This window comes from Pinus tabuliformis, chromosome J (assembly GCF_031772625.1).
Source record: "Pinus tabuliformis cultivar Carrire ecotype Pingquan chromosome J, CPIR1, whole genome shotgun sequence".
NCBI classification, from domain to species: domain Eukaryota; kingdom Viridiplantae; phylum Streptophyta; class Pinopsida; order Pinales; family Pinaceae; genus Pinus; species Pinus tabuliformis.
This window is the reverse complement of record NC_142295.1, coordinates 1,141,773,586-1,141,785,651: the sequence shown is the minus strand read 5'-3', so window position 1 is coordinate 1,141,785,651 and position 12,066 is coordinate 1,141,773,586. Positions and strand designations below refer to the sequence as shown.

Genomic DNA, 12,066 nt, shown 5'->3' with positions numbered 1-12,066 from the left:
ACCATTGGCCTATATAGTTGGAATTCCAACAATAGTGAATGTCCATGATGTTTTCCATCTTTCATTAATTAAGATATATGTGCAGGATGTTGATAATGTGATTTATTGGTTTGTATTACAGAAGGAACCAGAGGGAGAGTTCCATCTAGAGCCTCAATGCATCCTACAGCAGAAACAACTCATGCTTTGGAACCGAGAAATAGAGCAAGTTAAAGTGCAGTGGAAGCACTTTGGGCCCAATAAGGATACATGGGAGATGGATGATCAAATGCGAGCTTTGTATCCTTCATTATTTTTTGGTTGAACAAATGAGTTTTGTTATATATAGCTCTAATAAGTGGTATGTTTATTTATTTTTAGCAGGATGTCATTGTAAATATTGTATTGAACTATGTTATAATTATCCATAGGCAGTATGTTCTGTTTTCAGTGTTTTTCTAGTCATAGTTGTCATAAAACACCGACTGAATTGTTCCCCTAAGGGGGAGGGGTTTGTAACATCCCCAGGTTAAAGTTTCATGTAATAAATGATAATAAAAGAAAAATAAGACCAAGGTCACGTGACACGTATTCCAAAATGAATGGTGGGAAAACATTGTAGTGGGCATCTAAGAGAGGACACATCTAAGAGGAAAAGACCTGAAAATGTTGAAAACCCTAAAGGTTGGCTTGAAAGCCAACTGAATATGAAGTAAGACTTGAAATTTTCAATTGAACTTGAGAAATTTGCGATGAAACCAATGAAAAATATATTTTCCTTGAAACTAGAGCACTGAATTTCTACGTGTCCAAACCTTGAACCAAAAGAATTGAAACCGCAAAATTCCACTCATAATCCACATGCTCAAATTGTGCATAATAATAAGGACATCACTACCAAAGGAGGCCTTTCTAGTTGAGTCCCTATACTACTAGTGTAACCCCTTATTATTATTAGTACAACCCTCTTATTTTATTGTTGTGCCCATGTACTCCTGTATTGTTATTATTGTGCCCAATAGAAACCCACTATTGTTATTATTGTTCTCTTACATTATTATTGTTATGTCAGCTCTGATTATATTATGACCCCTTAGACTCTTATATATAGAAAGGAGGTCTTGTCATTTGTATCATCCAAGAATTGTTTATTTGTGTAATGTAAAAGAGGTTGCCCCCTCGAAGAGGCTTATTTCTAAGGTGTTGATCTATCTTTTCTATCTTTTTGTGAGCTAGTTTCATAACATTTGGTACCAGAGCTTTGGATTCTAGGGTTTCGCTGCTCCAAACAGGTCATCGTGGAAGTTTCTCTATAACGTTTTTTTCTGTGACGTTTCAGAAGCTATAAAAAAAACCCATTTGAGAATAATTCTTGCTAAACCTCGGGTCCAAATTTCAGATCTTTTCTCACTATATTTTCGGAGATATGATCTGAGTAATTTAGAGTTTTTGCAAGCTCCAGAATTTCATCTAAAACAGGTCATCGTGGAATTTTCACTATAACATTTTCACTATAAAGTTTGAGAAGCTAAAAATAGAACACATTTTAGAAGAACGCAGTCTGAACCTCAGGTCCAAATTTCAAATCTTGTCTTGCTATATTTTCGGATATATAATTTGAGGAAGTTAGGGTTTTTCAAACTCCCGAATTACATCCTAAGCAGGTGACCTTGAGAAAACCATCATAACTTTCTCTCCGAGCATCAGATTGAAATTTCGTAACAAGTTACAGAAAGAGGACGGACTGTATTTTGTTTGGGTATAATTTTCAGAACCCAAGGTTGAAACAGTTACACGTGGCACATCATACAAGTTCACTCTACTGAACTAGTCTATAATTAGGTCATCACAGGAGATTGGAAATAAATCTTTCTTCGAGAATCAAATTGCGATTAGACTTGCGGAGTTAGAAAGAAGATTCATAGGGATATTACAAGCCAAATTTTCTAAACTTAAAGATCTGAAATTATAGAGTTACAGTCGTTCAGGATCGAACTCCTAAAATCAAGAAAAAGCGAGATAAGGAAGTTTGATGGCAAGGATCCGGTAAATTGGATACTACATATGGAGAAATATTTTGATCTACATGGTGTATCACTGTTACAAAAGGTACGCATTGCATCTAATTATTTAAAACCGAATCAATTTTTATGGTATAGTGGGCTTTGTTCTCGTAAACCACTTGTCACATGGTCAATTTTCACGGAGGAAATGATAACACATTATGAGGATACAAAGAGAAACACCTTCTTTAGCCAATTCATAAATCTCAAACAAAAGGATTCAATGGCAGACCACATTGAGGACTTTCAAAAATTGAATATAAGGGTAAATGATATTCTAGAGAAGCAAAGCATTGATGTCTTCATATTGACTTTAAAGGATGACATTCAACATGAAGTTCGTCTTTGGGAACCTGATTCATTAGAGAAGGCATTCAAGTTGGCAAGAAAAATTGAAAGTGAAATTATGGAAACAAGGAATCCAACCACTCACGACTATAACTATGGAAGTGTTTTTTCTCCTAGACTTCCACAACCTAAAAGGTTTATACGACAACAATTGGAAGAAGAAAGAGAAAAAGGGCTTTGTTACAATGGTGATAGCAAATACACTAAAGGTCATAAGTGTGCTGAGAAGAAATTATTTTATATAGATTATGAAGAGGAGGAAAAAAAGGATCAAGAAACATCAAAAGAATATGATATACACCAAAAACCAACCCCAGAGAAAGAAGAAATAAATCTGACCATCTCTTGTAAAGCATTGGAAAGAATTACCACTCCTCAAACTCGCAAGATAGAAGGACATATCAAGAAGAAAAAGGTTCAAGAATTGAAAGATCACATCGAGAAAGAAGAAATGAATCTGACCATATCTTGTAATGCATTGGTCGGAATTACCACTCCTCAAACTATCAAGATAGAAGGACATATCAAGAAGAAAAAATGTTCAAGAAGTGAAAAATCACATCGAGCATCAAGAAATGAATCCAACCATATCTTGTAATGCATTGGAAGAAATTACGACTCCTCAAACTCTCAAGATAGAAGGACATATCAAGAAGAAAAAGATTCAAGTAGTGAAATATCACATTGAGAATCAACAAGTTCTCCAACTTTTAAAGGATAACGCCACTTTGGTGCAGAATCGAATGAAACAACAGGCATATCAACATCGCAGTGAAAGAAGTTTTGATGTAGGCGATTAGGCATTTTTACGGCTACATCTCAAGCAATCTATTTATGAGAAGGAAATGTTGGCAATACTACATTCACTTAAGAAATGGCGACCTTACCTAATGGGAAGACACTTCAAGGTAAAAATGGATCATAATAGTCTTAAATAATTTTTAGAACAAAGATTATCTTTAGAAGAACAAAAAAAATGGATCACAAATATGTTGGGGTATGACTTTGAAATCATCTACAAAAAAGGGAAGAAAAATGTTGTTGCATATGCACTCTCAAGAAAGGATGAGGATGTGGAAGCATTGTTTTGTATTATTTCTATTATCCAACTAGATTGGATAAACGAATCAAGGGATGAATGGAAGAAGGACAAAGAAATGTGACCACTCATTCAAAAGTTGCAGAACATCCCAGTTCAAACAATATTGCCAGAACTTGACGAGGAAGGAAAAATCATATTGGAACCTTTAGCACTCACAGAAACAAGAACCCGACAGCTACGAAATCGATCAATTTCAGAGTATCTCATCAAGTAGAAGAACTTACCCACTAAAGATTCCACATGGGAGGACAAGAATTTTATACAGAAGCATCAAGAACTACTCAAGCGTTAAGAACAACACTTTTTGAAGGAGGGGCATGTTAGGTCCCTATACTACTAGTGTAATCCCTTATTGTTATTAATACAATCCCCTTATTATTTCTTTGTGCCCATGTAATCCCCATATTGTTATTATTGTGTCGCATAGAAGCCCACTATTGTTATTATTATGCCCTTACATTATTATTGTTATGTCTGCTCTGATTATATTGACCCCTTAGACTCCTATATATAGAAAGGAGATATTTTCATTTGTATCATCCAAAAATTGTTCATTTGTGTAATGTAAAGGAGGTTTCCCCCTTGAAGAGGTTTATTTCTAAGGCGTTTATCTATCTTTTTGTGAACTGGTTTCATAACATCCTAGAGCACAACGACCACCCAAACCAATTTCCAAATGTAACAACATAACAAGAAGTAAGAAGATAGAGTGAACATAACACAATATAATAAATTTTTTATAGGGAGCCTTCCATGTCATAGCTTCCACCAAACAAGAGACCAATTTAAACCAAATTTTTTCATCCATGGCATCTGATGTGATTTATTTCCATAATTCTATTGTTTTCTTGTTTATTCCAAGATAATCATGCTTGAAGTAGGTTTGAATTCCATCTCTATATATGGTCATACTTCTAGAGCATCTAACCAAAGTCAAATAATCATAAAACTAACTTCACATGACCTAACCTCTTCCACTACCCATACATGCTTCCAACTACATGTATTACTCCATTCGGGTGGCATACAATGCCCTCACTAATTTCCTTGGCTCTCATTTCTATGTCGGTGTTGATATTTTGCATCAAGACACCCTCCTTAGCAACATATTACAATATATTATACGAAATTTCACAAAAAACATATTATCTTAGTCATTTTATTGGTTATATTATACTATATCTTTATTTATTTTTTTGACAATAATTTACATGTACTGCATAATATTAAATTTTGATCGTCACTTTTGTTCATTTTGAATGCAAACATTAAAAATTTTATGATTATTTTCAAATTTAATGTAATATAGCGAATTGAGTTTATTTAGGATGGTTGGGAGGGATGATTGTTATTCTCCTCACCTATGTTACGTTTCCATAAATGATATGATGAGATAATATTGATTATATTCAAATTCTAATGACTTCAAGGCTTGTTATAAAACAACCTTGAATTGGTGAGTGCAACATGTAGAATAATTAGTGATAAAGTGTTATGTTAAGGCACTCCTTGTATGAAGATCATCAATTTGAAACCCTGTGGGTACAAAATATCCAATGATGTTAAATATTGGTGTAAACCAAGCCTAGTATGATTCCTGAGTAATTTTCACTATTTGAATACCTTTGGGTTCCAATTTCTTAGCCAAAAGTTAGTCTCGCAAGTCATGGACAAAATAGCAAACAAAAAGAAAAAAGAATATTGTAGTATCACTTAATAATATGATGGTGGTTGACATCCAATAAGACTAGATTTGGTTTATCAACCCTTAAGAAAGAAAATGAATTACTTGTTTTGCTTTTGACTTGTATATATGTGCTCTAAATGTTTTAAGAAAGCATTTCCAAATCACCATATTTTTTAGGAGTTAAAAATGTTATAAACATTGGTATTGTAACAAATAATTTGAAATTGAGATTTAATGTTGGTGTGTGCAAGGTATCATAAAATAAAGTGCTTCTTAATTTCAACTATCTTAGTGTCTCACAAGGATGAAAATTTCTATTGATTACAATATTTAAGACTTTTCCAAGGAAGCATTCAACTATTGAGCTCATGACAATTTATTTTTATTTTAATAATATGGATTTTCTTCTCTACATTAGTCAAAATAGAATATTACTTTGAATCCTCTAGGTTGGGGTTGAGCATATCCTTGAAATATGTTAATTTTGTTTTTATCTTTTAGCTCTTTATCACACCATAATTTATCCTTAAATTTAGATAAACAATTTTCATTATTATCAATATTTTTCAAATTAATGTATTGCCTTAATTTTGAGATTACAAGTTATAAAATGCTTTTTGATTTTATCTATATTTCCGAGACACTATCACCTCGGACTTCACAACCATATAAGATAACATGAGTGATACTAGCCTCAAAGCAATATTTCTTCTTACCCCATAACCAAAAGTCTATTAACTTACCATTATTTTCAAGTCCATAATAAGCTTTCCAGCTTTCATTTATCCTCTTTTGGATGCCATAGTTTCAATTAAAATTGTGTTTAAGATTGATTATGAAATATTAGTAAGAAGTCATTTCCTCTATGTTGTTGTCATACACGAAATAGTCTTAGTAATATATTGATTTTAATTATTATAACCTTTGTTTCTTTGTTGTTAATAGTCATACCCATACTAGCATAGAAATCACTAGAAATCCTAGAGGATTTTTAGTTACTTATCAAGAGCATAGGGAATCCTCTCAATAAGAACAGTGTCATCAACACAACGCAAGAGGAAGATGATTATAACAATGAGACTAGGCCCAAGACAACATACTTCTTCCAAATAACCCTTTAACTTGTTAATGTATATGCCAAACGAAGGTAGGGGTCAAGGGATAACCTCATTCAACTATTATATTACAATTGATTTCTTCTCACCAATGTTCAATGTTTGTAAACTTGGAAATTACATTCTCATACAACCATATCACCAATGTTCAATGTTTGTAGACTTGGAAATTACATGCTCATACAACCTTATCAACAACTCTCAACTTGAGAGGAACTTTTAGCTCTTCTAATCTATTTCAAAAGTTAGTCCTCGGATTGTGTCAAAATCTTTTCCAAATTCAATGAAATAATATATAAAATTGATTTTATTGTTATTGTACTTATTAGCAATGATTTTAAGCATAAAAGGATGGTTCATAGTTTAATGATAGTTCATAAATCCTGCATGGTCTTTAGCTCTCTTTCTATGACTTACTAAAGATACGTTGATCTTCTTTTACAAAAGAAATCTATACAACTTGGTTAAATGGGTCTAATCATAATGAGCTTATAATTAGATAGATTATTTTTTGTTCCCACTTTTAGAAATAGATACAATGGGGCAAACTAAAGAGTTTGTGAATGTAAAGAATGAAGATAAGCTCTCCAATTTATATAAATTTCTACTTGATAACCTTTAATGTTTTTAAAGGACTCCAAATTATATGTAATTTATTGAAAATTTAGTCCTGTATATAAATGGTTTAAATACTATCCTTATAATGATTTTTAAAATATGAATCTTAATAAAAAATATTCTTTTTTTTATTTGTTTTTTCCAATCAGAATTTACCTCCATTTTTACAAAATTAAAAAACTTACTTCCAAAATTTCTTTATAATTTTAGGTTGACAAAACTAAAATTAAAAGAATTATTTCTATATGGCCCTTATTTTTATAAAAAATAATCATGAATTATTTTTCAGTACACACTAACTTTAGCATTGGTCCAAGTCAAGTATCTAGTTAAGCATTTAGTTATGAGAAATCATTGGGGTCAATTCTCCTTAACACCCCTCTAAAGCTAAGCTGAGAGGTCTCTGATCAGTTCTCCTCAACACCCTTTAGGCTGGCTAGGTTCCTTGGTCCCTGATCAATAAGTCCAGGTCCCCAATAAATCTCCCATCAATATCAATATGATTAAATCAAATTAAATTCCCAAATGGGTTACAACCAGAAGAGACAACACAAACAATGATTCTTCAATGTGATTAAATCAAATTAAATTACCATTATATTAAACGGATAAAAATGGGTTACAACCAGAATAAACAACACAAACAATGGTTCCAAAATAATAATTCGTTACTCCGGAGGAAAAGCATGAAAAAATATATTAGTTGTGAATAGAATGAATTATTTGCTCTTGCTCAATACAAAGTGATCAGACCATTAAGAATGTGGATGATGAAAAACATGCATTCCATTCTTTTTCACAGCGATTTACGATGGGTGGAAGAAGCCTCCTTCATCTCTTCAAAGGACTTTGTGATCAGACCATTAAGAATGTGGATGATGAAAAACATGCATTCCATTCTTTTTCACAGCGATTTACGATGGTTGGAAGAAGCCTCCTTCATCTCTTCAAAGGCCTCCGTGAAGCAGTTACGCAATATGTTGACATCGATAAGATCCTTTGGAGCGATCACTTGGATCGTGATGGTGTCCACATAAGTCAAAATAGACACATAGAGACTCTGCATGAAAATATTTCATGTATCAATAAATAACTAAGCACTTGGATTTTATACAGTTTATATGGCTCTGATTTCAGGCAAATAAATGGAAATAGTGAGAGGAGTTTGAGCAGTCTCTTTACTCACTATAGGTGCGCCAGTCACAAAGAAAGAATAGCTTTTTAATGGATTTCCATCAATTGCTACCTTCTCCATGGGGCCAATCATATTTGATATAACCATCGATGTGTTAAGAATGGTGTTGCAAAAATATTTGGTAATTGCCTGCATCAAGCGTATCAATAGTGAGAATTGAGAATGGATGAAACTATTTTATCAGAATGAGTTTTTGGTAAAACTGGAAGAGAACATACAGTTGTGAGAATTGAGAATGGATGAAACTATTTTATCAGAATGAGTTTTTGGTAAAACTGGAAGAGAACATACGTTTGGTCCCCTCCATCTTCCTAGGCATCTCAGAATTGCTGCATTACAGAAGGCTGCTAAAGACATTTTATGTCTATCTATGATACGTTTTGCCTTTTTCACAAACCCCAGGGGATTCTCCACTTTTCCCATGATAGGTACAGGCACATGCAATAAAGCAAAGTGATTCCCCCAAGGCGCCTGAGATTTTGGTTTCAACATCTCTTCTATGCTCTGCACAAATATACGTTGTTATCAGACCTCTCCAAGGATCTCCTCCAAACAAAAACTTGTACAAAATGAATAAATTAATTTGAGAAGCTGCGGTTAACTGTTGTGTACACAACCTGTATTCCAGCCAAAACTCTCGTGTTCAACAAGCATAGTGCTGTGACCCTCGAATTATTCAGTAGTTTAATAACAGAGGGTTTCAGAGGCTCAAATCTCCTTTCATAAGCATCTCGTAAGCTTTTTTCTCCATTTTCATCTAAATACAAAAATGAAAAAATGAATATTATAAAAAAAATTATGAGTATCTTTAAGGTAGGATTTTATTATTGATTATTATTAATTTAAAATAATCTCTAAAATAATAACATAAAATAAATATTTGTTTTTCAATATTATTAAAAAATTAGTAATTTAAATTTATATTGCAGTTTTTATAAGACATATGGCTAATTGTTTGACATTTTTCCATTGCTATAATATATCATGACTTTTAGAAATTTGTGTAGTGATTTTCATTGTTAAAGTTTTAGATGAAAACCACCCAAAAGTACAATCTTCAAGGTTACTAGTGGTTACTACCCAAAAAAATTTATGCAAATACTTACTGGTTAATAATAAGAATTTATTTTTTCAAATTCATATATCAATTTGCATTTTTTATGAAAATATGAATTATAACTTCATTAGCACAATAAACTACTCTACAACACTGATTAATAACCAGCCTCAATCCATCTTAACTCTTGATCTACCAAGTGTTGAAAGTGATCAAATCTCTTCACTTTAAAAGAAGTTTGCCTATCAAGGTATTTGATCCCTCTACGAGTTTGGTGGATCTAGAGTTAAGATAGATTTGAGCTAATTTAATTGGGCTAAAATAATTTCCCTCTTTAAATAGATTAATACCATGGGTCAATCCATAAATCTCATACCATGGTTCAATACCAGGGAGTTATTTTTTATAATTTTGATGATGTAAAAATATTTTTAAATAATATTATTTTTATATTATTTTCACAAGTAAAAATATTTTATTACATTACCTTACACATTTCTACCATGTTATTTTTATTTTTTATGTAATATAATGAGACGATAAACCCCTCTTAACACAATAAAAAAAATTATTAATATACTACCTTAACTACTGGTTATCTATAACCATAGATAGACTAATTCCACTATTTCTAACCAATTTAATCCAGCATTTATCATCTCGACATCAACATAAGCCTATATAGCAACTAACACAATAACCATAGGTAGACTAATTCAAATATTTCTTACAAATTTAATCCAGCATTTATTATCTCAACATCAACATAAGCCTATATGGCAACTAACACACTATCCATCCGAAGGGGAGCATAGCTGATTTACCCAAAATTTCCAAGGAAAAAAGATAAGATTAATATATATATATATATATATATATGAAAATTACTACCAGCTGACAGATGAATCTGCAAATAACGTTGCATGCCGTAGAAGATTATTCCTGTGGCCGCATCATTCACCGTCTGTAGAGCATAAAACAAAGCCGTAAGTATACATATGAGTCAGCAATATGATTTAGTGTTTCAGATATATGTCAATCACATACCCCTCCTACAGAATTTTTGATCTGTTTAATGTCTTCCAAGTTCAAAGTTGTAGAAGAAAAAGCAACGGGCATGTACTGGACTCCAGGAGGTCCACGGATAGGGAGCTGGCTATCGCCAACCCATCCAGTCGTTATCAGCAAAGAGCTTATCACATCAATAAGCGTGAACCATATTGCAATCATGAAATACCATAGTCTCTGAAAAAAAATGGCTGCAATGGACTGCTTTGAGCTAGTAGTCATGGACCTAGTATAACTACGCTTAACAGTAGGAAAAGTGGGTGGAAGATCGGGATTGTCAACTCTGCGGGCCAAAGAAAACAATGTGGACATGAAAGAAATGCCATCTCCGAGGGAATGATGGAGCTTGATAAGCATGGTGGTTTCGGCCTTGCTGGTTTTATAATTCATGAAGTGGAATTCCCAGAGAGGACGTGACTGATCGAGAGGTTTGATGGCCATTTTGGAGATATAGTCATCCACGCAGGCCTCGTATTCCTGCTCAGGAGGGAACTCTGCGATAAAAATGTGGTCGTCGATGTTCACAGTTGTTTTCTGCCATTGCAAGACTCCACAGCCGTCCTCCTTCTGGCAAACATTTATACAAAAGAGAACTCTAAGATATGAGAAACAACCAACAAGAATAGAACAAAGTATCCGACAAACAACCAACCATAGAACAAAGTAACCAAAATATGTTTCAGTGGACATGAATATCAAATTTCAAATCATATTTCTGTTTTTAGTTTTTAAAGGATAAATCACAATAGATGGTTCGAAAAGTTGATTTAGAGATAAAAATGTGATTAATGATAAATACATTTTGATAACTAATAGTTCTAGAATAAAACAACAAACTAGAATGTTAAGCAACACAACCAGTTAATAAGATTTTTTCATTTAAGATCTATACACCCGCTCCATAAGATTTGATTTACAGGTATTGTACCAGTAACATAAGAAAGTGAATTTCAATCTGCAAAGTTAAGGTAAGAAGAAGAGAGCGATCACCATGATGCAAGAGAAAAGTGGGTTTCTTGGCAAGAAGGCATCGACGATGACTTGCTTGACGCGAGAGATATCTGTTCTGCGTTCTTCAAATTCGATTACAACATTTATGCACAAAGACACGGGCGAGATAGACAGAGAGTGGCTGATGGGATGTACTGGCTGCCCTTGCCCTTCCCATTCGTCAATATCTCCACACAGTCTCTTGAGCAACTTCAACCCCATGATGCAAGAAGTTTAGTCGGCCTGCAAAGAAACATGGGACAACTCATTTATAAGTGTTATCTGCAGCGTTCTGTAGTTATTATCAGAGCATAGTGTTTGGTCAGGGCAGTGTGGAATCATTTAATTATTCACCTGTATTCTGATGCTGCAGCTTCTGACTACGCCATTTGCCATCTAAAGTGGGAAATTCTCTAGAACACTCAAATATTAATGTCTCATAAATACGAATACGAGTATGTGCTGTAAAAAGTAGCGCGTTATATCACTTAACCTATAAATCCATACGTGGTGCTTGAGTCTTAATGCTGTTGGACATATGTAGGTAGGGTTTCGTAGTTAGGGTTTGGTGGGTAAATAAATGATCCTGCCAAAGAATATTAAAGTTCAAATGGGTTATTCGATTAGTGGTGCGGTGGCCATCTGGAATTCAAGTACTCTGTCGGAGAATTAATTATGAGTTGAAAGTCCACTCCCCTATATCTATGGCGTAGTCCGTATGTGAGATTTTTTTGAGGGTTTTCTGGTGTTTTTGTTTTAACTTTTTTCACAAGATTACCATTAAAAACTCTACAAAGTTTGACAAGTACGCAACTGTTTTTTTTTTTCACGAGATTCCCAAAAA

General features: G+C 33.3%; 1 protein-coding gene across 1 annotated transcript; it reads right to left on the bottom strand.

Annotated features, from left to right (window-relative positions):
• Positions 1–7,517: 7,517 nt before the first annotated feature.
• Positions 7,518–11,486, bottom strand: LOC149231125 (wax ester synthase/diacylglycerol acyltransferase 11-like). Its single transcript, XM_089376199.1, has 7 exons — positions 11,223–11,486; positions 10,212–10,799; positions 10,056–10,128; positions 8,725–8,864; positions 8,399–8,611; positions 8,099–8,236; positions 7,518–7,972 (listed from the first exon to the last, which is right to left on the bottom strand). Exons 1-7 carry the CDS (start codon positions 11,442–11,444, stop codon positions 7,817–7,819), a joined length of 1,530 nt encoding a protein of 509 aa, XP_089232325.1. The 5' UTR covers positions 11,445–11,486; the 3' UTR covers positions 7,518–7,816.
• Between the last annotated feature and the right edge of the window lie 580 nt (positions 11,487–12,066).